The 26,783-nt window shown below is 41.8% G+C and overlaps 1 protein-coding gene and 1 long non-coding RNA gene across 4 annotated transcripts in view; one reads left to right on the top strand and one right to left on the bottom strand.

The window, feature by feature from the left end:
* Positions 1–26,783, bottom strand: part of VIT (vitrin) — a 64,382-nt gene that overhangs the window by 16,474 nt on the left and 21,125 nt on the right. The window contains exons 3-13 of one of the 3 annotated variants that reach the window (XM_026102595.2): positions 25,643–25,708; positions 24,478–24,649; positions 21,962–22,095; positions 17,076–17,153; positions 14,138–14,218; positions 12,099–12,299; positions 11,335–11,385; positions 5,881–5,919; positions 5,720–5,776; positions 5,074–5,136; positions 40–87 (exon numbers count right to left, since the gene is read on the bottom strand). In XM_026102595.2, the coding sequence (XP_025958380.2) occupies positions 40–87; positions 5,074–5,136; positions 5,720–5,776; positions 5,881–5,919; positions 11,335–11,385; positions 12,099–12,299; positions 14,138–14,218; positions 17,076–17,153; positions 21,962–22,095; positions 24,478–24,649; positions 25,643–25,708 (990 nt within the window). The remainder of the gene's footprint in view (positions 1–39; positions 88–5,073; positions 5,137–5,719; positions 5,777–5,880; positions 5,920–11,334; positions 11,386–12,098; positions 12,300–14,137; positions 14,219–17,075; positions 17,154–21,961; positions 22,096–24,477; positions 24,650–25,642; positions 25,709–26,783) is intronic. The other 2 variants (XM_026102596.2, XM_026102597.2) reach the window with 2 other exon arrangements.
* LOC135327911 (uncharacterized) lies at positions 5,114–23,965 on the top strand. Its single transcript, XR_010388502.1, has 3 exons — positions 5,114–5,163; positions 6,277–6,395; positions 10,422–23,965. It is a non-coding gene; the product is annotated as an uncharacterized LOC135327911 (long non-coding RNA).

The following is a 26,783-nucleotide window of genomic DNA, read 5'->3' as shown; positions in this document are numbered from 1 at the left end:
TTATTCCCAGAGTAGTTACTGGATGCTTTAAATATTTACCTGTATCAAAAAGGCCCAATCCAGGTTTCCACAAGTCTGTTTCCATTGCTTTCACACATGAAAGAGAAGAAAAATTATCACTGAAAATAATAATGGCCTTACTGGAGGTTACAGAGCTCTTGGCTCAGTTTAGAAAGGTCAGTTTGTACAATGAATCATCATTAATGAGTAGGAGCTAAGGAAATCAGTAAACCTGGAAATCTTTATGGACACATTTCAAGCCATATTTAAGAGCCTCATATCACTGCCTCTAAAGCAAATCTTTTTTTATGATTTTTAAATACACCTCTTCAGATCAGTTTCATTCTTGTTCCTCTAAACTGCATTGATACTGAGGCAAGTATGCTAACTGCAGTACACACACATGCACGCACGCACGTGTATATGCTGGGCCTATATTGCATCTCAGTGAAAATCTGCAAGTACCTCCCTCCTACCAGCTTCTGTATCACTTCAACCCATCCAAACATAAAGTTGTCTAAATTGTTTCTGCAGCCTATCAATCAGGCATGGAAAACTGTATCAAAATTGCTATTTTCATAAGTAAATCCCAAAGTGTCCCTGGCTTTGGAGACTGGTGAAAAAAACTTTCCCAGAAAAGTAATGTTTTGTTCTGGATTACAGCCAGATGAAAGCACTTACAGCCAAGATGACTAAGAGCACTAGTGAGATCACTGGCCTCACCATGCTTCTCTGAACGCACCATAATATACCTGGCCCGCTATGATAATTCTGAGACACACTTTTTTAACCCTCCCTCCGCCACCTCACTCATAGTTTCCCCTATTTCCTTGATCACCGGTATTTTTAATGAAAGCTCATGATATGTTTTCTTTTGGTTTTTTGCTTCTCATTTTTGTTTGTTTGTTTCCAGGACAAAACTTTGAACCTTATGCATGCGACCTTTGTTGTTCCTTGGGCCTTTCTCTGTACTACCCTCGATAGCTGGACTTGAGTTCAGAGCGGTTTGCAAAAAATATGTGTCTCAGGCCCATTGAATCTATACTGCTTGTAGGGCCACAGCCAATCCTCTTCAACGGCTGTGTTTCCTCATCTAGCTAGGCAGCTGGCTTGCTCTAGGCTAGAGTTGGTGGGTGAACTGCTATATAGATGTGGAAGAATCTGGGAGACCTGGGCTGTCCTTAGTCCTCCAATTTTATGAGAGCACTGACTTGGCCATTAGATCGCCATCCCTGTGAGGATCTATCAGTTCCTCTTTGAGAGGGAGACTTGTTGCATGAGTAAGGTGGCTGAATAACACTTACGGTCTCCCCTAGGGTAGGAAGAACATCAGCCTCGTTTCATTGCTACTGTGATTCTTCCAGATCCCATTCCCTCCTAATGCTAAACACTGTTTAGACACACTATGAAGAATCCAAGAAACAGGATAAGCAAAGGCCTGAGAAGTCAGTGAAGATTCACACAGAAGTTTTGTTGTGATTTTACTCAGGAGGAGAAGTAGGTTGAGGGGAGGGCAGACCTGAGTAATGAAGAAGGAAACAGAAGGAAAGACAGGAGGAATATTCGTAGCTTATCACCCACCTGGGCAGGATTATTTACCAGAATTTGCATGACTCAGCAGAGAAAACTTTTTTCCTGAGAAAATAGCAGTGAACGGAGGGAGAGAGGGATGGTGCTTGCATGGCAGGAGGAACCTAGCTACAGTGAAGGTCTGTGGTGCTTGTTTGTTATGAGAGTGCCCAATGTGTCTTGTGGACTCTGTCACTGAGAACAACAACAGATTTCCACAAAAAGCAGCTTGTGAGAAGCTGACCTCAAAATATGTGCTTCACCTTCCAGAGAAGAGTTTCCAGTGGCTGCTAAAACAAAAGATTAATATGAAGCTACTTTTCGGCCTGATTGGCTAAAAAAAGAGCAGATCATGAGAAAGATCCCACCCTTCTTTAGTCTTCTATACCACAAATATGCTGACTGTGTAGGTTACAGGAGGAAAAGGTGTTTAAAAATGTAGGAACTGCATCGTGCATGAAACAAGCTGAGGAGCGGCACAAAGAGAGAGCACATCTTTTCTCTTCTTTGTAAGCAGAGACATGAACTGAAGGACTTAGAACAAGGGAACATACCTGTCTCACATATCACAGATTTGCTTCTGCTGCCAGCTCATTGTCAAGGACTAGTCTCAGTTCAAGGCATTATTCGGTGTGACTGAAGGCCTGGCTCTTCTAATTTTTCTGGATTGTTTAAGCTCAAAGAAGAAAAATGTTTTTCAGTAACTCCATTTAAAGACTGCTTCTTGTCAGTAGGAGCACTGCTGAAGTTTCTCTTGATCTACTGTTCTCAAGAACTACTTTTACTCAGCTAATAGCAAGTGCTCTAGTCCTTCCAAATCCCCATAAGTGAGCACTATCTATCGCTTCTTCGAGAAGTCTTTGCAAGGCTCGCATCCTTTAAAACTTTGTGTGGTGACATGACACCTGTGTTTTCCTTCTTAATGAAGAAATGAATACTACTTAAATGGTAGACACCAAGGATTTTGGGTAGCTGGCTGCACATATGAAGGATATACAGCTTTCTGGGTGATCCATGAATCTGTGCAAATACTGTATTTCTTGCATGTGACTGCATGGTAGATGACAAGAAAAGATTCTTGATAAAATGTACATCTAAAAGGGAAATGAGTATTCTTGTACATAACCAAGGATTTTTTTACTTGATGATGCTCATAAAGAATCAAGGATTGATTTTTAAAATACTACAAGACTGGTTTAAAAAGAAAAAAAAAACTCCTGAGTATAATTGTCTTGAAAAAAATTCTGGAGTAAGTACTTGAGCAAGTAAGGAATTTCAAGAGACTTGGTGTGCATTGTCAAGAGCTTGGAAGAGATGGGACGTTCTCAAGAACGTGTAGTGAGAAGCAGAGCAGGCAAATGGTGTGTCAGGACGGGTGTTTTCCCAGCCCACCTTTTTCCTAACCGCAGCTGATGACAGGAAGTTCCTCAAGAGCCTGGCCAAGCTCATAGAACTGATCATTGTTGTTTGCTGAAGAATGTGTGCTTGCTTGGTAGGATCAAGAAAAACAACACTCCTTTCCAAGAAAGCAAGGAGTTGTCCAGGAATTTCCCTTTGATCGTTAGAGAAACTGGCTGCTTGAAAGAAACACATCTGAGCTGCCAGTACCTGGGCTGAAAAAAAAAGATCAGGACTCATTGGGAACATGGCAACTATGTGTCTGTGGGTTTTTTCCTTCTTCTGTGATTGAGAAGAGAGAGTCATTCATGAGATTTGTGTTTTGTAATCACCTTGGGGAGAATCTTAAGATGTTTTAAGCTAATATATTTGGCAGAATTAAATGCTGACTTTGAGTTAAACAAGTCGCACCACTGTTTCGCTCTGCCTCGCAGGCACAGATTCTGATAGACTGAGGACTTTAGCATCCTTTGGTCCACATCATAAGACTCCTCCCATTTTAACCCTGCCAGCCAGGCAGATCTGCCACCTTGGGTTATTCTTCGCCTGTCTAGGGTGTCATATACTTAGCACATTGCTGTGAATGGCACATTTACAGGCAACCTATTTGCCCTACTGTTCTGTACAGGCAAGTATTGCCCATCTCTCTCCCCTCTGAAGATGGGCATTGGATTTTGACAAGGGCAAAGGGAGTTGAGGGACAGCAAAAAAATGTGCGGTAGAAAAAGGAAATGTCTGTGACACCAGTATGGCAAGAAGAACATGAGAAACACAAGTGGGGTGGAAATCAGAGGGAAGACTGACAGAAACAAAGAGTAGTGGAAAAGTGAGGGAACAGAGTAAACCTCTGGAGGAGAAGGAGCGGATACCCATTTTAAATACAGTCTAACAAGGTCAGCTACAAATTGTAATTTTGATGGAGACATTGCTGGGTAAACTTACTTGGCCTGTATTACCCAGGAAGTCATACTGCATACTAATGGCCTCTGACCTTAACATCTACAACTATATTGCTCCCTCCTGTTGCAACATGCCTGCTGTGTACTTTCTAGCCCTCAGCAAAGCTGTCAGGGCACGGAGTGGACCAGCAGGCTCTGCCCATGCTCAAGGGCAGCTCTGACACAGTGCAGCCTTGGACCAGGTTTCAGTGAAACAGTTGAGCCATGAGAAGCTTCCTTGGGGGCCTCCACCCGTGCAGCTCAGGAGCAGCATTTAAGCTCAGACTCTTGCCTTTGCTTCATGCATGAGCTACATTGCAGGTATGCCTGTGCCCAGCCTTGTACCATGCTGAGCCTGACCTTGCCTTGCTGGCCTAACGTCCTGCCTTGACCTCAGACCTCCTTCATCAGTTTGGACTTGTCTGGGCTGTCAGCTGACCCTGGGCACTGCCACCAGACCTGCTCCACTCTGCCTACTTGGGGTCTGCGTGTCTCCAGCCCTTGTCGGTGAGTGCTGCCCTGCCTGCCGTGCCGTCACCCAGCACCCTTCCCTCCTGGGGCCGCCGACTCTGGCTGCTCCCTGAGAAAAGCTGCTTCTGAGAAACTCTGCTGTCTGCTCAGGTGAGAAGTAATATTTATATATGAACTAGGTGCTCCGGAGCCAGGTAAAATTGTCAGTGGCCTTCCAGAGAGCCTACTGAAAGGTCTGCTTGCTGCCGAAACAGGTTAATGAGTTGCACAGCCAGGGAAGAAGGAAAGTATAACTGATGTTTCTACACTCAGTATTAGAGGCAATCTCCATGGCTGCAATCAGCTTGGAGGCTTCTGGAACAACAGGAAGAGAAGAAAATTTAGCTTGCTCACAGACCTGATAGCCTACACAGAGCTGATTTTTTTTGTTCTACATTTTGACTAACAAAAAAGAAAAATTGCAAACATTGTGGTAGATGTTCATTCCCACGGCCTGAAACAACAGCTTGCCAGTGACTGAGCTTGTCCTTTGCTTTTCATATTCAGGAAGTTGCTAGTTAGCATTCAGTACATGTGGATTGCTCTGGTGTTCCTCCAGGATACATGAAAACAATCTGAAATACTGCCTGTGGGTTTATTTTGGATTACTAAAACTATGAAAGAGAGCAGAAAAACTACTCCCAACAGTGTTGCTCACCCAGATGGACTGGAGATCCGGCAGGCTTCCGGAAGGCTGCAGCAGGCTCTTGGCGCTGAATACCTGTGTGATTGAGCAGAAAGGTTAGAGGTGAGACATCAGTTGGCTCGGAGACATGAGCATGATTGATAGCAAAGCACACAGAGGCCACAAACTATCTTTCTATACATGTTTTCAAACCAAATGGAAAAGGAAGATGGAAACTACGGATTAAAAAGAAAAGAATTTCAAAGCAGAAAAGGGGGGGGGGGGCTAAAGAAGAAAGGGGTTGAAATGTTAGTAGGTGCTGCACAGTGCAGCTATTCACCTGTGCATTGCATCCACAGACAGTGGGTCCAGTGAGGTACTGATCAAGCTCAGTCCCTGGAAATTGAAAGAACTCATCTCCTGTAAGGGTCAGGCCAGTGGTCCCCAAATTTGCATAAACACAAAGTTCTCTTGCTGTTTTGCAACATGAAATGTTTCTTTTTTCCCCCTAGAAGTTATACTATTGTCATGCAATAACCAGCGTGATGCCTGCTAGCGTTGCATCCTGCTAAGAATGTGATAGGAGTGGAAATACAACACATCGCTACATGTCTCAGTAGACATGAGTGGTGAAACTAGCTACAGGGATAAATTAGAGAAGAGATTTTAATGCCTTTACCTGTACTGGGTTGTAAAATATTCCTGTTACTTGAGGAGGTGGAAGTGCTCCTGAATGCTTTGAAAACATTATATTGATTAGTATATGGAACTTAAACATAATGTTTTCTCATATTCTAGTGATAGAATTCTTATTCGAGTTCCTATTAATTTAAAACATACCTGTATTCTGTCCTCTTCCTTGTGCAGCCTGAATCTGCCCTAAGAAGACATCAGAAAGCAAAAGTGTAATTTACAGCATGTTTGATTCAAAACTACTGTTACCTGGGATTTCCATTTAATCTTGTTTTATAGCTATCAGAGTTAATGGTTTGTATATAGAGAGTTTTCATTAGCATACTTCCTCAGTTGTATAGTTGGAGTCAGCTTAAAAGAGACTTGCTTTTTTCTGTCACATAGCAAAGGTTAGTTAACATTCACTTCAGTTATCAAAATTATTTGAATAGAACTCTGGTCTACATTAAAAAAGCTTGTGGTTATTGCTGTAATTTGTTTCCCATTAGAAGTTTCCTTATCTCAATTGCTTACACTTGTTATCTATTTTTATTTATATTTCAGTACTATCTAATTGTGCTGGCTCTGGGAGGAAGGAAATACCAAACCTGACTGAATATAACCCTTCCTGCAGATAGCTGACAACCTGTGACAAGAGTCAGTAAGCAGACACAAGCAAGCAGGTAGGCTGTAAATAGTGATACAATGACAATATGAATGTGGGAGAATGCAATGTGTCTGAAATGGCTTCAGCACTGTCTTCACAAAAGGCTTTTTAAGGTGATTGGGTTAATATATTAAATTCCCATTGTTGAAAAATCCTGAAGGCTTTGCAGATGAAAATAATGTCTTTAGTGATGCATTTCATTTCATTAATTATTCTTAAGAAGCTTGTTAACACACTTATTCTTCAACAAGCTTTTATTCATTAGTTTTCCCAAAAAAGATTAATTTCAAAGCTTGCTGAAATCAATGGGAACATTTTATCTGACTTCTGTGAACTTTGGACCAAGGTCCATGAGACATTTTTATCAATGAGAATCATAAATGAGACAATTTTGGATGGTTGGTTCAGAAAATAGGAATTGTTGCTCCTTGGGGCCTTGATGTAGCAAAATTAGGTCACAGAAAATATTTTATGGTTGACCCAAACTGGAACCTTTCCAGGCCACTGGAAGACCTTTGATGGGTTTTCTAGGAGCTGTCTTGAGGGACAGCTTCGTCTCCTGAAGACCCTCAGCTAGCAAATGAGGCTGAGTTTTCAGGTTCTGGTGTGAAATGTCTGTTTATGCAGCGGTGCTGTATGGAGTTTTGCAGGTTGTGCTTCCCACACCGGAGATCTGTGTGTGCCAAAGAGCCTAAAGAGAATGAACATTGAGCCTGAGAGCTCTCCTTGGTTTTGGTTTGCCACAACTGAGCAGTATATAACACTGTCTACAAAGACAGTAGCAACAGACTAGGAGAGGGGTAAGAGAAAGATTCGGTCAGTATCAGAGGTATTTTATGCCACCAAACTTGCATCCGTGCCTGCCGTGCCCTTCACACCCACGTTGGCAGCCTAGCTTTGCCTTTCAGCTTCTTTTGACTGTGCTGGGCTGTGGGGCTGTTCACTCTTGCTGTGCCACCCAAAGGCGTGTTACCAGCGGCCCCACAGTAAGCTGACTTCTGCTCCGTCTTCGTTGGCCGGGACAAACATGGTGGTGGTAAAGGGGAAAAGTTGAAGTTGCACTTCCAGGGCCTTCAAGGGTTGTTCTTTCAAATACAAGAAGCCAGCGAGTCTGTGGCATGTAAATGTGAGTATTCATTAAAGCAGAACTTTGCAGGAGCTGAAGTCTGTGAAGAAATGGCAATGGGCAGTCGCCGAGTGAAGCCCGAGAACTGGATCAGAAATTAAAGCCGTGGAGCAGAGAAACCTTTTAAATACCCATATCAGAGAGGTCCCATTTCAGATTGATGCTGTGGTTGTAAACCGTGAGAACGGGTGTAAATAATGAGCAGCTAACAGAGCAAGGAATGAATGTGCAATGCAAAACAGACTGGCTCTGGAGGGCTCAGATTAAATATGGCCAGGCAAAACAGAGAGCTAATCGGGGTTTGGGATCAGTGACATGCAAATATGCTCAGATCTGTGGCTAGAAAATGATCTCAGCCCATGATTGGGAGCAAGTCCTGTAGTGAGCAGGGAGGCATGCAGGCAGTAAAGCATGGGCCAAAATAGCTGACAAGGCAGCAGGGAGAAATGCAGTTTTGAGCAGACCACGCAAGTGATGGGAACTGGTATGAGAAGGGGAGCAGCTACTCCATGCGCAAAGCATGAGTGGCAGGAGGCTCTGCTGCAACTTTTTCAGCACCCTTGGTGGGTTAACTTCAGAGGAAAAAACAGCATCCAAACTCCAGCTGTTCTCCAGTGTTTCCTGTGCGTATAAACCCTGATGGTTAGGCACTGCTAGGCAAGACCTTTCAATGCTTTCTACAGTATTTGCAACACTGTTGTTTCCCTCCACACTCCACCCCTCTTTTTTTTCTTTTCTTACTACTATAGTAGTGCCAAAACTGTGCTCTCAACTGGGGACAGAAAGCACTGTAGAGTACAGTGGCAGACAGCACCAGCTTAGAGTCATGGCCTGAAAAGGAAAGAGATGCAACAGCTGAACTGAGACAGGCATTGAGTACAGGACAGTGACTTGCCTAAGGATGTCCTGGTGCTTCGTGGCTGATGCTGAGCTGCCAGCTCAGTGCCTTAACTTGGGACTGTGCTCCCTGTCACACATGGTAGGCTGGCGATATGACTGACCATGACCCCAGCGTTCACAGAAGCACTGGATTTATACCCAGTCCTTATCCAGGGGCCAAGCAGCTATGCAAGAAAGGACTGCCTGAAGAGCTGCAGGAAAGGACTGCCTGAAGAGCTGCGACTGGAGAGGGCAAATGCATTTGCAGCACTTGGACACGTGCTTGGTTAACTGCTGTTGGGAAGAAGCAAAAGGCCATAGTTGTACCACAGTGTGACTGAAATCAAAGTTCTGCCCAGAGCAGGAGAGAGTGTGGATCCCCTTTCAAAGCCTGCTCCTCTCAGTCCTGCCCCCTCAGGAGAGTCCTTTCCTGCCTACTGCACCAGGGAAGTGCTGCGCACTTTTGTAAGGCGCATAGGAATAAGCTGTCAAACGTCAAGGTATTTGCATCAATGTTTTCACATTGAGCAGTTCTGACTCATCAAAGTGTTTAAAGCAGGGGTCCTGCAGTGGAGCAGAGTGTCAGTATTTTCCCTGATTCCATATCTTTGACAACTGCAGAAGATAAAGGAGAAAGAAGTACAAGAACCGCAAGGGCTAGGATGGACAGTTTTAGCCCCCTGCTCTAACACTGAAGGCTCTAAGTCCTGCTTTGGTTTTGGTCCTGTGAACTTTTGCCAATGCCAGTGGCTGGAAATGGAAACACCTTAGCTAACAGCAGCTATAGCAGTGCTCATTCTGACTGTGCTCTATTTCAAAGGTATTTACTTTTGAGGTGTCTTTTGCAGGCAAACTACCAATATAGTAAGAGGTAGATCTGTGAGCCCCTCTGGGCCAAGATAGACAGGAGAACATTTGATTCTGCCTGCAAGGTTTCTTTATTTTTTTTAGAGTCCAGTAAGCCAAACTGTGGTAAAGACAAGTGCCTCATCAGAAATTCCAGTCTGAATAATAGGAGTGAACCCTAAAGGCTCCTCAGACAGAAAAAGCTGATGATACTACTTCATGTGTGGCCATAGCTTCAAAAACATACTGTAATTTCTGCGGGTTTTAGCCATTTTTTCTCTTAAGAATCAAGAAGACATCAGGAGAAGTCAGGAAGCCAAATACTGAGTATAGACATGCTGGACATGGTCCTAAAAATAAAATCCATGAAATCAGAAGTAAGTCTTCACTACTCCTCTAGCTCACAATTAGCTGTCCCTAAATCAGACATTTTAATCTTTTGGGGATTAATTTACATTAGAACTTCAGTAAAGAGCATTGTGAAGAAACATGCATCCAAGTTGCAGTGAGGTGGCTGTAGAAAAATTTGCAAAAGTGAGAGGCTTTTTATTTTTGTTTTTTTCATTTTCTGGCTAAAACTTTGCTGTTATTAAAGACATACAACCTTCAAACTGACTTCAGTGCTACCAGAACTTCACTCCTAAGATGGATCTCTTACTGACTGGGGAACCTCAGACAGGTTTTTCTAATTATCACTAGAAACAATAAGGGCCTCATTTGTTCTCAGCCTGCAGGAATATGAAATGGGAAAGAAAACAACAAATAGGACCAGGTTTACAGGGACATTAGGTGCCAAATGAGGCAGATTCACAGTGAATCTAAAGCCCACTGAATTGTGTTGGCACTTTAGTAAATCCTGCCACACACATATCTGCAAATTTCACTCTGTAAGATTAACCCTCAGAACCTGCCCCTGTCTTGGAAGAGGGCAGGAGCATACAGATCCTGCCAAGGGTCACTTGCACTTAGTCCTCAGAAGAGGAGGGAATTAATGAAGGTGGATGGTTATAGTGTCTCAGGTACCTGCTGCCCCTTAGGTGTGGGCAGGTAAGAAATGGAGCGCTCCCCTCACATACACACACTCTTTGAAAGGCTCAGCTATAGCTCTCCTGGAGGGTGAACGCTTGCCTTATTGCATGAATGCCTCAAAAAACCAAAACCTTTCACTTCATCTCCTTTGTTTCTCCCCAGGCTTTCCAGGTAGACATAATGAGGTAGGAGACTTCTGGACTTGCAGCTAAATTTGACTTCAGGATGCTTTCCCTCAACACCTGGATTGGCCAGAAGATATCTGCCATGTGCTTTGGCTCTGAATTATTAGGCTACAGAGATGGCTCTAGCCATGTTTGTGAAAGCAGAACTGAGCTCAAGGCATTCAGAAATAGTGACAGAACATAAAACCTAATGATGGCCCACCTCCCCTTTTATTTGAAAGCAATCATCTTCCAGCACTCAGAAACAGCTGAAAATATTCTCCTTTACTTGACCACACAGCTGAGCAATTGCACATTGTATGGGAAAACGCCTCTAAATATTTGTATTGCAGCCTGCAGGCTAGAATGGAAGCAGGCTTCTGGATCAGGATGAAGAGCTTTGAACAGCCATGATTTTGTTGTCAATAACACGAATGTGATGCCAGGAATAACATCACATTTATGCCAGGCTCAGAACCACAGCCTGAGGTTTTCAAAAGAGCATTGGTCTAATTTAAGTCGGCATTTCAGAGCTCTCAGCTCTAAGTTTAGATAGCTATGCAACCATCTGTATTATGTATCTTACAACTAAATCAAATCTTTGAGAGACTAAGACTGCAGAAAGCAATATGAAAATATGATTCAAATACCACGGGTTTCATCTCAGGTGTTGCCAAACCTAGCATTTGTCAAGGCTGAAATGTGCACATATCCACTAGAAAGGCTTCTGCAAAGCTATGGATGATTAGCATCTCTGACAATCGGACCAAGTGTCTATTTTTTGGTTTATATCCAGACTTGGCTCCAAGTATTGAGTTTGCTGAGGCTTTAAAGGTTGTTATTGAATCATTGCTGCCTTAAAATACACAGTACTCCATGTTTCGTGGCACATATTTCTTCACTGTACTTACTTGATGCTGCAGCTGCCACAGATGAATATGCCGGGTGGATACTGCTAGAGCCTAAAAACAAGAGATTTGTCTTTCAGGTATTGAACCAAAAAAGCAATGCTGATGAATGAGAATAAATGAAGGGAAGAAGAAAAGACTGAGGAAACCTGGATGTGCAAAAATCATTAGAGAAGAACTCCTTTAGGGTGTTTTCATCTTTAAAATTCAAGAGTTGTTACAGAAACATATACTACAACTCTCACTCATTGGGAAGTTATCACAAAATTAATTCTAAACAGAGTCTTGAGCTATTTTTTGAACTCTCAGTCCAGGTATATGAATTGAAGAAATATTTGTTGACTATTATATCTGAAAATAACAAAAACATTTGGGGATGAAGAGTTTACTCCCACATGAAACAGCTTATATGTCAGTATATTATAGGTAGAGATAAGGACTAGCCATAATTGCATTGTGTACTGCAGATGAACTAAGTTAAATATAACCACTCTTACCTCAGAGAATCTACACACGTTGTTTGAGTGTATAAGAAACACACTAATTTTGTATGTATCTCAAAGTCAATACTGCAAGTCTAACTCCAGACCATCTGCTGGAATGAATTTCTTTATCCGCTATTTATATTTCTACATTGAACTGCTGAATACATGTTCACGATCTACTAAATAATGGCATATTTAACTTCATGTCTTCTTCCTTAAATTTTAGGAAAACTCCAGCTTCAGGGAAAAAAAACCCAATGCTTCATAGTTCAGGCTACTGACCTGTATCTCTAACTCTATGCAGTGCAGGTCGAGACTTGGCTGCAGCTGCAACTGTTGCGGTTCTGGTTGTCACAGGTGTTGTAGTTGGTTTTGGTGTTGTGGTGAAAGGGTCTGTTGTTGTGGTCATCTGTGTTGCGGTTGTCATGGCAATTTGTGTAGTTGGTACTGGAGATGTCTGGTACTCTTTGTGGACTGTATTGCCTTTAAGAACATTGGAAAAAATCAGTGCATGGCATTAGTCGGGTGTATGACACACACATGGAAGCATCATTAATAGTGCTCACTGTTTAAAGAAACCAAGAGACTGGCATTTTCTTCAGGAGTTCTACAAGCATCATCATCTTTGGATCCATTAGTGCCTTCATTGCTGGGTAGATATACAGTGCACATGCCTGTGTGACGCAGTATTACACTGCTCTCTGGAGAGCGCTGACAGCAACTGGTCATAACCCTAATGTTTCCCCTACACTTTCTCCACCTCGGACAGGAAAACCTATAAACCTGATTGATGTCTCAGAGCTATAGATTGGTTCAAACAACCATTTGCAGTTGCAGTTTCTGTTTTGTTGTCATCTTTTCTCAGTGTAATTAGGCAATTAGAAAATCCATATAAATGGAAATCTACTGACATCTGGTAATAAAAGATGGCAACTTCTGAGTCATAGACTGGAATAAGATATGTACTACCTACTACAGCACTGAAATGCTTTTGGATAAATGACAACTTTTAGAAAATAAAGATTCAGGGAGCTGGTCTGCACCAGAATGGAGAGCATTACAGCTTTGGCTGGGGCGAGCAGGGGAGAGGAGAATCTTTGAGATGCCGATTTCATCCTAACTTTGACTCAACTCACAGTTGATGCTACTTTTAAAGTTTATCATCTGTTGTGAGAGGAAGAGACAATTCTAGTTGCAAAAATGCACATCCTAAATATCCTTATACAAAACTGGTGACATGCTTACCGTTATTTCAAGTCATTAGCTTAAGAAAAAAAGCCTTCACTGTTATCTTTTCCATCTATCTACAAAAAAGCTGCCCTAAAATATATGCCATGTTCACTTCAGTCTTGTTCCTTTCCTCTCCACCCATATCCCCAGGCATGGCCTGACAGCCTGACAAACTGTGTGCACTGAAAGGGAATGGTGTGTCTTTATGCAGTTTATTCATTGCTGCACAGCACAAGCTTGTATTTTATTTCTGGATGTTCTCCTTTTGGAAAGCATCATCATGAAACTGTCCACTGGATTAATTACTGCCTAATGCTAGCCAGTGAAAAATGCAGATCTCAGGCAGTTTTAATGGGATAATGCTGAAAGAGGGGTTGGAAGAAAAACAAAACAACTCAGCTGAAAAAATCAATCTGAATGGCTCTCTTTTGGCTGAACTGTGCCCTGGTCTACGCTGGTGCACTAAAATAAAGACTAGAGAGGGCACAGTGATTCTTCCCATGCAATCTGGTGCTGCAGAAACAGGGAGCAGGGGGTATCTGTGGTCTCTATACCCTAGGCTGCAAGGAGTAAAGAAGCCTGGAGCTAACAATATAGCAGAAAAAACAGGGACAAGCAAATATCATATAAAAAGCAGAGACAAGATACTGCCTTGGCACACGCTGGCTGGGACTCTGGCAGAGCCTTTAGGGCGACAAAAGTGCTTGTGAGGGCTGGCCCTTCTGAGTGCTCCAGCAGGCAGGATGTCCACCTCCACTGTAATGTCTTCACAGGGTTTGCAGGACACATTTTCTGTGTAGGAAATAGCTGAGAGCTGTAATGCAGGCTTTCAAAAGTCATGACATGTGAACTTGCCCAAAACATAGGCAGAAGCTAAGCTGTGAAGGTGCCCTCTCTTCTCCGAATTGTCACATGCCCTCAGGCCCAGGTCCCAGGAGCTCCTGTGGGGGCTGCATGCGGCAGTAGAGCTGTATGTGTTACCTGTTTGAAACTACCTCCTATATATTCCTATAATCATTTGCAGGCAGATTAGGCTGGGAGGGATAATGTAATTGACTTTGGAAAGCAGCGCCAGGATCCCCAATCCATACCTTGTTCTGAGGTTTTTTCTGAAGCATTCGAGGTGCTGGCATTCTTCATAGCTTTTATGTCTTGTTCTGACTTTTTAGGCTCTGAAGCATAATTAAGCACGTTAGGAAATGCAGCTTTGGGAGAAAATAATTTCAAGTCTCTTATTTAGAGATTATCAGTCCTCAAATGGAGGCATCCCATTGCCTAGCTTAGAAAGGCTAGTCAGTCTCATCAGAGCTTTCTCGACAGATGGGAAAAAGTGATGGTTGCCTCTGGAGAACCGTCACCCCCTACTTCTGGTGCCTAAGTTAGATGTCTGAATTAGGTAGTACCAGCCAAAAAGCTCCTGCCAATGTCAGTAGAACTTCAGAAGTGAGCAATAAACATGGGATTTTGTCACTGATAAAACCAAACTCATAAGATTAATTCATCATGTTGTTGATTTTTCTTCTGAGTAGCAGTGTCCTGAGAATCAGGGTCACAGTGTGTGCAGGGTGTTTGGTGAACACTGGCTGGCATGTGATAGTTCAGTAACTAATTCACATTCAGATACAGTTCTTTATGTCTGACGTTGTCAAATCATCATGGGGCCAAATACTGAATTCCAAGCACTGGCTTAGAAGGAAAGATTTTTCTTCAGTCTTTTCTTCTTCTAAGACCCAGAGTCATCAAAGTATTTGGAATGTTTATTATAGTTCAGTTATCTCTACCCTGCAACAGAGTTTGTCTATGCTTTTAGATCTGACTGAGTACTGGAGGTTTTTGATCTTATATTTTTTTTCTCTTCTCTAGCTATTTTGGCAGCATTGACCTATTTTAGAAATTACTCCAGGGTTAACAGTTTCCTATTAATTTGGATTATTTTTTAAAACAGCAGCTGTTGGTTGTTTTTACCAGCTGTGAATTGTAATTCTGGGAAGGTTTTTCTTGCTATACCCAGTGTTTGGAGGGCATCAGCAACATTTAAAGAAATGTCGGGCACTAAGAATCTGCAGTGCCCCTGGGACCAGGACCAAAATTGCATCTCAGACGGCTGATGAGATGTGAAGCAAGATTTTCCACTAATCTGACAGTGAGTGACCATAATCCTCAAAGGACTCACTTTAGCTCCTGGAGATAATGAGTTTAAGTACCCAGCTGTGTAATGTGGTCTCTAGAACTTAAATCAGAATTTTAAAAGTAGCTTTTAATTAAAAAAAAAAAAGTAGGAAATCCTCTATCACAAGATGGCTCTAGCACCACATTACAGAGATCTTATATTAGGAACAAGCTGTTTCTAGCACAGCGGGGCCGAGAGGGCTGGGCTGGGGTGGTGAGGCCAAGAAGGTCTCAGGGGAAGGTTGATTCTGGTGGTCAGAGCTCTTTATTGCTTGTGGGACAGGGCTGTGGAGTCCTCAAGTGCTGCATTTGATAAAACAGATATTACTTGTTCCTACAGTCATCCTGGGTTTTCACTGCACAAATGCACAGTTTTTGTTGCTAGGATCCTAACATTTTCATTCATGCTATTTCATTCAAGGACAAAGTGAAGGAAGCTGCTAGCATCTTTGGATTGCTGCAGGCACAGTCTTTGGATATTTTGTTTGCATAACTGAGATGTGATTTGAGAATGCTCCCCATTCCTACACTATTTCTCATGTAATGTGGGTTTTAGCACTTGTGGAAGAAATCATTGCTTGCAGCCAGCTGAGCACTACCTTGGCTGTGATAGTGCCTGGTTTGGCGTGATACATTTGGGCTGATATTTAGAGTGTGGGCACATTCAAGAATGAAGACGTCTGTTTTCAGTGAACTTTTCCTGGAAAAAGATGAAATTTCCAAGATATTGCCTCCCTTCTAGAGGAGCTTAATATTTGGGTCAGTGATTTCTATGTGCCTAGTCCAGGAGCATGTATGAATCTGTATGTATTTGACTTTAAATGCAAAGGTACTGCAAGCTGAAAGCATGGATTTGAGTGATGCACATTCAGTCTGAAAAACTACAGTACTCAGATGTAAAAGTGCCTTTGAGCAAGTAAAAGCATAAATATGAGGAAAGAGCTTTACGATTTACCTCCATAGACCAAACAATAATGAAGAGGTGAACGGCACAGATTCCAAGTTATCTCTATGCAACCTTGGATGGATACAACCAGTGGCAAGTGTTTGAGTCCATGGAGAAGCTACAGCACCTTTCGTTATACCACAGCTCACGGTGGATCAGCTCAGTAAGGTTCAGGCTCAGCAAAGAAGAGCCGTGATAGCTAGGAACCGCTAATAGGGAAGTATGGTACTATAAAACATTAATTTTGCTTTCAGTTGCACTCCCAAGGAGTCTGGATTATACTGTTGTTACAGGAAGCACAAACAAGTGGCATTTCGGTGATGAAGACCCTTCATGTACACTTGAATATCAACTACCACCTGGTGTGAGATATGATCAAAGACCTTTCAAAACAACTAAATTATTTAAACTGAGTTGAGTCTGACAGAGTAGGATGCAAGCTAAAATGGTTATGCAGAGTTGGTCCTTATCATATTATCCTTAGCTAAGGCTGCTGTAAATTGCCATCTCTATCATTAATATTCTATTATTATATATTATTATATTCTCCACATTGAATATCCCAAGAGATAACATGAATAACATTAGGAGAAAGTCAACGTGTAAAATCTGAAATGATTCCATATATCCGGTAAAACATCATACTTTCAAACAGATTTGAAGCAAGGGGGGAACTACTTAGGAACAGAAGTTCTGTGGAAAAATAGAACAAAGCCAGCAAATATCTGGAATAATTTTCATATACTTAACATAAAAACTATGAAGAGGGATTTGGATGAGATATTAACACTGATGAGCAAAACAGATGCATTAACTTCAGACTCTGAACAATCAAATCTTTGTATTACACGACTGAGACACTACGACAGATAGGTACGAATGGATTCGAGAGAAGGTCAGTCAAAAATACTTGCCTGATTTAACAACTGTGCTTTTTGAAGAAGAATATTCAAGAGTTGATGGGTACGTCACACCTTTCCTTGGCTTGCCCTCTACAAAAAATCATTAATATCACAAAGTAAAGTCATGGTCACAGAAGAGAGACAAGTACTTCAAACAGCTAAGGAGTGCCACAATACAACAGGCAAATGTGTGGCTCACTTTTGAAGAACTGTAAGTTTTTTTACACCAAAACTCCCATCTAACATGTAAGTGCAGAATCAGACCCTGCTTCTCCACCACCCAACTCATTTTCTTTAAAATTTCCTTCCTCTCACAGTAGGATCTCAAAACCATTCCACTAAAAATACCAATGCCTAAATTGAGCATCATAAAAAAAAAGCAAAAAAAAAAAAAAAAAAAAAAGCATAAAAATACAGGCCTGGGAGCATCTTGAAGAGGTTAGCTAGTTCATTCCTTTGCTCTCAGGCAGTGTTAAGTATAAGGACATTTGTATAACCTGTACTTAAACCCACAGCCTTCATAGGTAGCCTTTTGCAGTGCCCGACTATCCAGTTGAGTTAGAAAATGTGTTTGATGTGGGATTCCTTTCTTCAGGCACACAGCATTCTTTTCTAACCTCACTTTTGTGATATGCCATTTCTGGCAACAGTCTTTTGCAATAATAACAGTGAGAGAAGGCTGCATTTGTGTGTGGGAGCATGTGACAGCTGTATTTAGATCTAAAATGAAGGTCCGGTCTTAAAACAATGAGGTGCATTTCCCAGTTAAGCTCAAAACCACAAATCTTCTTAGTGCCACACCGGATGCCATTTCCATCGGCACGTGCAGCCATGCAGTTCCATCTCATGGGCCAGTTTTTATAATCCTAAGGCATATCTGCACCAGTGAATGAAAATGCTGCAGCAAAGCCCAGGGAACTGAAGACCACTCTGGCCTCTAGAAGCTGTTTGCAACTCATCTGTGGGAGCTTGGATGTGGTGGACATGGGACTTCTGCACCCAACTGACTCTCTACGAGATGCTGCGCTGTGTCATATATCTGTGCTAGCTCAGGTTAGACCTACCTCTCCCTCCAGCTCCTGGAAACCCTGAGTAGTGGTGCTCAGTGTGAGTTTCCCTTATTCCCACAGTGGATTCTTTTAGATCTGTGTGTATGGCACTGTACGCATGACAGCTGTCATCTTAGGTGATCAGTCTGGAGACCAACAGCATTGAAGAGAATTAGTTGCTACAGACTGAAGCATACTTGGAAACTCAGAGATCTTTCCTCTGTGGTGGCACACAGTGAAGGACGTGTGTCTGTGGAGCTGGCCCTCTATATGCAGGAATGACTGTGCTCATCCCTGGACTGTCCTAATTCCCAGTTCTGTCCCTTTTTATATCTCTAGAGCCTTTACTTTTCTTCTTTCTGAAGTTTTAGATGTCATTAAACTTCCTAGGTGAAGTTGTTGATTTGAGAGTTAAAGTGATTTAGTAACAAGGTGATGGTGTAAGGATCTATTCTACTTCTTCTTTATAGAAATATAAACCGAGAGTAGCCCCACTGAAGTCAATGTAACTCCATTGAAGACAAAAGCTGGCAAATTAACATGTAGGCGCATGCCACCTTCTTGTGGAAAAGAGCTTCTCCCTTGCCCTGACAGAACCTGGCCTAACTGAAAGGCAGCAAGTCTTGACTTCCACTTCCCCCTGAGCTTTGAACATAGCTAAAACTGGGTTCAGGATCTTCTGTTTCTTGCAGCAGCAAAGTAGGATTAGGAAGCCCTTCTGCCAATGTGGTAGGAAACTGAAAAAGCTATTGATAACAGACGATTACTAAAAGCATTTCTTCATCTCTCACAGAGGTAGAATTGTCAGATGTATGAGGTTGTCACATGGATGCAGCAATAATGTAATAATCATATCTTAATTTAGAATCTCTCCCTGCTAACCTGGCTTCTAACGCAAATCTGAAGCCTGCCATTGTGCAAATAAGCAGGAAGGGATGGGGAGGATGGCTACTCCTGAGCTCTGGGGGTTTTGATAAACAGCAGCTTGGGTCCCATGTGTGGTCCAGAGCTAGGTCTGAGACCTGGACTGAGTGTGGCCCTACTTTCTGAGCAATGGTAATATGTCCTTTCCATTGATGTAGCATCTGGAAGAAGTTGCATCTAGGCCAGACTTTGCTTAACATGCCTACAAATGGGCTACATGTGGGTTGAAAACCTCAACTTCTGCCTGTTTGAAGTACAAGCGATGAGGTGGTGGCTGTTCACCCTCTCCAGCTTATTTGTAACTAGCAAACCCAGAGGTTTAGGACTCTATTTTCTTAACCCAGGAGCTGCAAAACTCCCACTACACTGAATGGAGTCATTCAACTGAGTGCCAAGACATTTCAGCGCTTGAAAGTGAATACCAGTACATTTGCATACCTCCTGGTGTGCTCCCTGCTTTAATCCCAGAGGACAGGCCTTGTCCCCTGCTGCTTCTAAATCACACCACTTCATTGCCTGGCTCCCCGCAGGATTCCTCTTCAGTGCTCTTTTGTTTGGATGCTTATTCACAATTTAACTATCACAACCTCTCCGTGACAATATCCTAACTAGGAATAAACTGTCAGCACTTTTCCAGGGTACAACATCACATACATTTTTGATCTGCTAAAAGAGAACTCGGCTGGAGGATAGGTGACTCAGTTAAAACTCAAAAGCTGTCCTGAAATTAATGCTTTGGATGATTTTGTATTTTTATTGGGAATCCTTTGACTCGTAATTGTAAAAAAAAGAAAAGAAAAGATCTTTTCTCCTTTTGAGAATGAGATCTGTCTGCCTTCAGCCTCAGGCTGATGAGATGAATAGTACAGGATTCCAGGGTTTTTATTCTTCTAAATTTCCCACATAAAACCCCATATTTTCAGAAGGCACAGTGAGGATTTCCTTCCTACCAATATATTATAAATTATATTTGCTTTAATGCTTGAACTAGTTTATAAACCAAGTAGTTCCACTGACTTCAGTGGGACCACTCAACATGAGTAAAATTACATGCATGAGGGAGAAATGTCATCATGCCTGTATGTACCCTGATTTCTCATCTCACTTTGCATGTGTTTGTAACTTTCCTCTGTCTCATCTTTTATAGTGACTCATTAATTAAGAATTAAGATTTGTTACTATAAATCGAAAATTCCTACAGTTTCACAGGATAGCGACTAAGCAGCTACCGAGGTAAAAAAATCTTATTTCCCATTTATGTACCAGAATTACAATGTGCCGTTTGTTGGGGAAAAAACAGCAACAAGTACAAGTAGCAATTCAGCTGTTCCAGGAAATTCGTACTCATCCAAAATAAATCCCTCTCATAATGTGGTCTACCCATGGCAGAATGCTGTAAAAAAGTGCATCCAAATATATTAATGCAGATTCCAGATGGCAGTTCACTTTGGTCAGTTTCTGAGACCATCTTTGCTGTTCACAAATTTTCACATGAAAAGAACTTTTCTTTATTTTTAGTGGCTGTTCGGTTGCTTGAACTGTTGATTTTTCCAGAAGTGATGTAGTTAACTAACATTAGCTGGTCATACCCATCCTAAATCCTCAGGAGAACTTTGGACCACATGTATGGATGCTGCAAGAAGTTAGATTTAGAAATAGTACATAAAGCAATGTAAATTAGGCCCTACTTCACATGGGCAGAATGGCTGCAAGTAGGTTTAAGAGAATGTGAAATTGGTGTAAAGGGGATCTAACTTCCAAGATATTGTGAATTTCACCAGTGACTCCAAGGTAATATAGTATGTTGCTGTACATTATGGGGTGAAAAAGGAGTTAGTATTAAATTAAAGTGGATTTCCTTGCACCGAGTGGATACTGAAACTGTTTGGCTAACAGAGGTGAGGAGAACTCGCAACATATTTGGGTTACATCAATATGATTGTTTAATATAGGGTTCTGCATAAATACACTATGGTTGTCTCTGGCTTGAGACGGGTGTAAAGTTTTTAATTTAAAATATGTAGGTATATAAATAAACTATGCATATTTAATTTTAATAAGGAACTCAGAGAACCTGGGTCACTGTGGCCAATAACTGTAGCGAAAATGCATTACTACAGTAGTGAAGGAAACCTTCGAAACCTAGAACATGCTAGCCTACCTGCCTTTGCCAGGAAGCCTAAATATATGGAATATGTCGGTCACTTCAGAGGACACTAACGTGGACGCAGACTGAGGGTATTTCAAATGGCCAAGAGGCCATTTAGCCTCCTTACTGGCAATATTTACCAGAGAGGAGAGGAAGTGCATTAAGAAGACCTGCACTTCAGTACTGAGGCCTTAATTCCTTTCCCCAGATTTTAAGTATCAATAGCAGGAGTCAAGATGCCCCCACTAGTCAGTTCAGAATGACTGTCATCTCCAGAAGTGGACTCAGATCTAAGACTGGTTGAAAAGCCCTCTCCAGCAGTGTGTACTTCTCTTCACTGGCTGTGTAGGAGACGCAGGATTAAGAGGCTCCTGGCTCAAATGCCTTAGTCAAATTATTCACCCTAAAGTTAGGTGGTGTGAACCTCCGGAGAATAAACAGGTATTTAAAAGAAGAACAGAACAACAGAAAGTTGCAGTTGTTTTTGTTCTCTTCTAATAGAGTAGGTAGCTACATTTTTTCAAAAGACGAGTAAGCCATGCAGACTCAGGGTACCTGGGCAAGGGCTACTGCCGAGCTTTCCAGCTAACTGCTGAAAGGGGTCTGGCCCTTAGGGTGCCAGAGGTGAAGGAGGCATTTTGCCTTTCCAGAGCCGAGGGCCCTGCGCAGAGGGAAGCTTTATGGTGAACTGTTTTGCTTCCTGCTGCCTGTTCCTGACCTGCCCATCTGACGGCTTTGGGCAGCCTGGCTGTGGACGTGGTGCTTTCCCGCAGTACCTGCAACGAGGAAGGACTCCCTCCAGCGCGGCAGCGACAGGGATCGGACCCCGTTCGAGAAGCTCCCTCTGTAACCAGAATGGCCAGCAACTTTCTGGACGAGGATCTTCCCACCTGCGTTGTCAATTATACCACTGCAAGGGGGAAACACAGTATCTGAAGGTGGAAATTCTATCAAAAAACATAGAAACCATTCAACAGTGCAAGAGGTATGGTGTTTACTTTCTTTCTTTAAAACAGGAGTTATAGTGAAGCTATGAAGATACAGCTAGGTCTGCTGCTAATAAATATTTGTACTTCTTCAATATAGACATCAGTTTGTTATAAAGTACCATTTGGGTCTGTTTGCTCTTCCTATTTATCTACTGGTTCTGTGTTTAAATTTGACCTAGTTGCAGAGAAGAACATTTTTCTACCTTCGTTAAAATCCCTACAAGCTTCATTGAACTACTGAAGACACATGGAAATGTAGTCAGAGGAGTTTTAGGGCCAGCCATGCAGCAGAAACAATTAGACAAATATGAAGCAAACCTCCCCCTTCTCCAACTTCTTGTTTTGTAATAACTGGTTTTCTTTGAACTCCAGTATATGTGTTATCCGCAGAAAATTTTGCTTGGTTTTGATCTCAGCCTGGAGTAAACTCAACAAAATGTTACTGAAAGCTGTAGAAAACCTGACAGGCTGTGTGTGGTGCACATTAAATGGTTTCTGTCATATCTTGTCATATCTCAAGACAAACAATAAACCTTCAGCGTACGAAACCTGACCGTGGCATTTTTAAGGGAGTATGAAAACCAAGATGTGACTGCCACTATAAAGGGATAATACAATTGACAAAAATTACAAGGTGCTGGAAAATAAGAAATGAACAGCAAAAAATGGTGAAGAATATGTTAGAGATGGAGATTTCTCTTATGATTGCGAGATGCTGTTGGTAAAATAATTGTAAGGAAAGGAGATTCACTGTTTGTGGAAAAGCAACATATAAGCTAACAAATCCAAACTCAGTTCGCAAATGAAGAAAACTGAGACCCTCTACTCCAAAAATGTAGGCAGCCAGCACTTGAGCTATGGGTATTCACTGCCAGTATTTTGAATGAAGGTTGTAACTTCCCTCTGGGGCAAGCTCCGCCAGCAGAGGCATTCACGCAATTTCCATTGCGTGCAAGTGTCTGAAGGAAGAACTGGCTGGTTGTTGGCCAGTCACTTGACAGTCATTTCTGCAGCAAACAGCTGAGCACGCATGGTTGCAGCCAGGAGATGGCAGCGGTATACACACAGACATGTCTAGCCACACAGCGTGCAGCGGAGAGGTAAGGCTTACGGATACGATTTGTGGCTACGCAGTCTCTCATTACGTTCTGGTCCTCAATGCAGGGACAGCTCAGATGCCTCGCGATAACCACCCCTTATGGCAAAACATTTTGTCTTCTTACAGGTTCAAGTAAGAACACATACCAGGCATTTTTAGTTAGGAAAACTAAATGCTTTGCATCTTCTTCCCAATTTACAGAGAGTTTCCCAGAGCAACTAAAAGCTTCCCTTTAATCTCATCAGATCATACTGGAGTAGGTTACTACATGGCTAGAGCAATTCACAGGACGGGACTGAAAAGAGAGGGAGAAGAGAGAAGTTCCCAGCAGTGATACTGCTCGTGTCACCTAAGATTTACAAAACTCTTTTCCTTTCTCCCTCAATGCTGCTCCAGTTCCCTAACACACTATTAAGGGAAATTGTTTTTCAAATACAGTACAAAGTCCCAGAGTCTTAGCTATTCATGTTTACTCAAGATCCTATCTATTTCATAGAACTAGAAGCACTGCGATAGCACTCAAAATGAAGTCAAGATGTCAGTCAGACTATATGAGTTCTTACTGTATTTTCAGTTGGATCTTATGGTCTTTGCATCCTGCCTATAATTGTTTTGTCTTGTTGGTGCCAAGTTATTCTACATTAAAGATTTCTGCACATTTTAACATGGCAAATAAAACTGTAAGATGTGTACTATGCATTTCCTTGTCCATTTTACTTTCGTGTGGCGTGAAAGCCCATTACTCAGCATTTGATATTGAGGGTGGTTAAACTGAAACCTGGGCAACCAAAACCAAGTCCAGAACTATGTGAGTTGCATATATTTGTCACTGGTGATATGCCTGTTTTTTTCTGAAACTTTATTAGTAGCAACAACTCTATCCCCCTCTTCCACTCAAATGATAGTGCAGCAATAGTCATTTGCTTTACATAAATGAGAGCTCTGCAGATCTCAAGACATTTCCCCTAAGGTTGAGAAGCACCTTTAAACATGATTAATTTCAACAGGAATGCAGGATTGATGGCATTTTATAAGACTGGAACTATAACATTACATACAGTCTTTCTCATGTTTTCTACTAGAACAGCAGCCTGCAATCAAACCTGCAAGGCACTGGCAACTATAAATAATCTGGAAAATCAAGAGCTCTCTACGCTGAAATTATGGTTCTGTCTGAGTATCTTGCTCAGTTAAACTCACTCACCTGTGAATTGCAGCACTACACACACTGGAAAAAGAAGCATAAATGTCTGTGCCATAAACACGGTATTTTACATCTTGACATCCAGGAGGGCATTTTGCAATGAATTCTGGATTGATTATCTTCCCCGCCTTGACGTCACAATCGATCTGGGGTACATCTGTGAGTACAAAATCTTTGTAAAGTCAAATAGAATCTTTTCACAGCTGAATGATTTTGTCATGAAATGAGTGAGCTGGGTGACAGGGATGCCCTCCCCTCATACATTTATACAAACGCTTTAGGGATACAAGAGATGCCTACATGTTATGCATCTACGTACAACACATAACCCCTATGCCAAGGGATGTGGCTGTAACTAATGATGGCTGGAACAAGTCTGTGGACATTTTTGACCTTGAATGTTTGTTTCTCTGAAGGAAACATCCGTTATAACACTTTGCTGGGGAGATAAAGAAATCTATTCACTCAGACTGTGGTTAACATATGGGAAGGAGGCAGCAGGGGAAGACGTGGTTGTGAGCTGGGACTGGGAACTGCTGTGCGTGCACAAGGCAGGATGCTTCCCAAGCCTCCCTCTGTGGTCTTGTAGCTCTATGCCATCTATAAGGCAAGGTGGCAGCCACATTCCTTTATCTTGCCCTTGATTTTCAAAAATATTTGCTGGGCACAATTTACTTTGCACAAGGGGTCTAAGTGTGAATTCAAAACCTCACAGCAGGCTTGTATTTCAAATAACAAAGCAAAATAATCTGTAAATAGAAAAGTTCTTATGGGAGCAGAGCTTAAAGTTGTATAGCCCTGTGCATAGGACATATACCACCTCTTTCATGATAATTAACTACGTGTGTTTCATGTTACAGCAGGTTCATTTCACATATTTATGTCTCTCTGAAAGCCTTAGTGCTATGATCGTTGTATAGGTCCTTGTTGCCCATGGAGATATATTTCAGCAGAGAAACATGCAATATGTTTTTCACATGTTTTCAATGGTGCACATTTTACTCAGTGATGTGACTTCACTAACAGAATATGTTAGTTAATATATGTTCCCACTGCGTCTACAGAGAATTGTGAAGAGTTACTAAAACATAATTTCACTTTGGACTTTTTCTGCACCAGACTTGCCTGCTGTAAAGCAACCAAGCATACTATTGGGACCACTTACATAGCTTAGCCTTTTTAGTCTTCTTTGTGGCTTCCTTAGCTGCGTATGTACATGTAAGAAATACACCTAGAACAAAGAAAAAACAGTATGAGGAAAATGGTGGACAACAGCATTGGTCACCACAATCTCCTGTATATGGGATTTCCTAAGTTTGACTCAACTGGTTGAAGAAATGAAATGGAAATATTCTAAGCCACAATTAGGTTTCTGCTTGTTAGTGAATTTTGCAGACAGGATGGTGTCTACTGTGGGTGAGTTTTTTTCAAAGGGATTAAAGATCAATTCATCTCACATGTTAATCTGTGAAACTCACTGTCAAAAGACACTGTTGAGTCCACATGGTCAAGAAAATCATGAAAGGCCCAGATGTTTTCATAAGTAATGGAAACACCTTATAGTTAGTGAGATAGAGATATTAGGGATATGCAACCAGTTGTGTGCATAAAGCACCTGCAAAGTTAGGGAGAGAAAGATCTTTCTTAACAGCTTTTGTGAGGAGTTTATCCCTTAATAGTGCATTGTGAAATTTCACTCATTGATCTCTGGTGGTCACAGGTATGGGGTACCAGACAGCATTATGCACTGTATGGGATTGTAGTGTGGCATGTCCCAGTATCCTCTCTCAGCAAGGGCACTGTTTTCCTTCAGTAAGCATGATTATGATTTGAAAACTGTAATGGCAAAAGAGAAATGCACAGTTATGTTAAAACATATCTCACTCTCTCTATAAACATAGCTTACCTTATCAGGTTTACTTGGTAAGTGTATGACATACATACAAAAACTCTTTGTTCTCTGTGCTTATCTCATAAACAATATATTATGGGTAATAACCTCATTACAAATATTTTCACCTTCCTATTCACCTTTCCCTTGTCTGAGCTTTCAGAGGGAATTAAAACTCTGTATGATGTGTTGGTTGATCCTGTGATGATTTGTTAGGCTAATCTTACTAAAATATGCAACAGCAGTCTTCTTTCTTTCTTTTATGCTCTTCTCCCCCCAGAGTGATTGCAGAGAGTTTGTGGACTTAACTCTTAGAACTTGCTCAAAAGAAAGAACAGTCTCTCAGTATCTGAAGTGAGGATGTGTAGATGCAGCACTGGGGCCTTTTGTTATTGGTGTAATTGTGTTATCAAGG

This window comes from Dromaius novaehollandiae, chromosome 3 (genome assembly GCF_036370855.1).
Source record: "Dromaius novaehollandiae isolate bDroNov1 chromosome 3, bDroNov1.hap1, whole genome shotgun sequence".
In the NCBI taxonomy this organism is placed as follows: domain Eukaryota; kingdom Metazoa; phylum Chordata; class Aves; order Casuariiformes; family Dromaiidae; genus Dromaius; species Dromaius novaehollandiae.
Note: the sequence above shows the minus strand (reverse complement) of the source record. Positions and strands in the feature narration are given on the sequence as shown.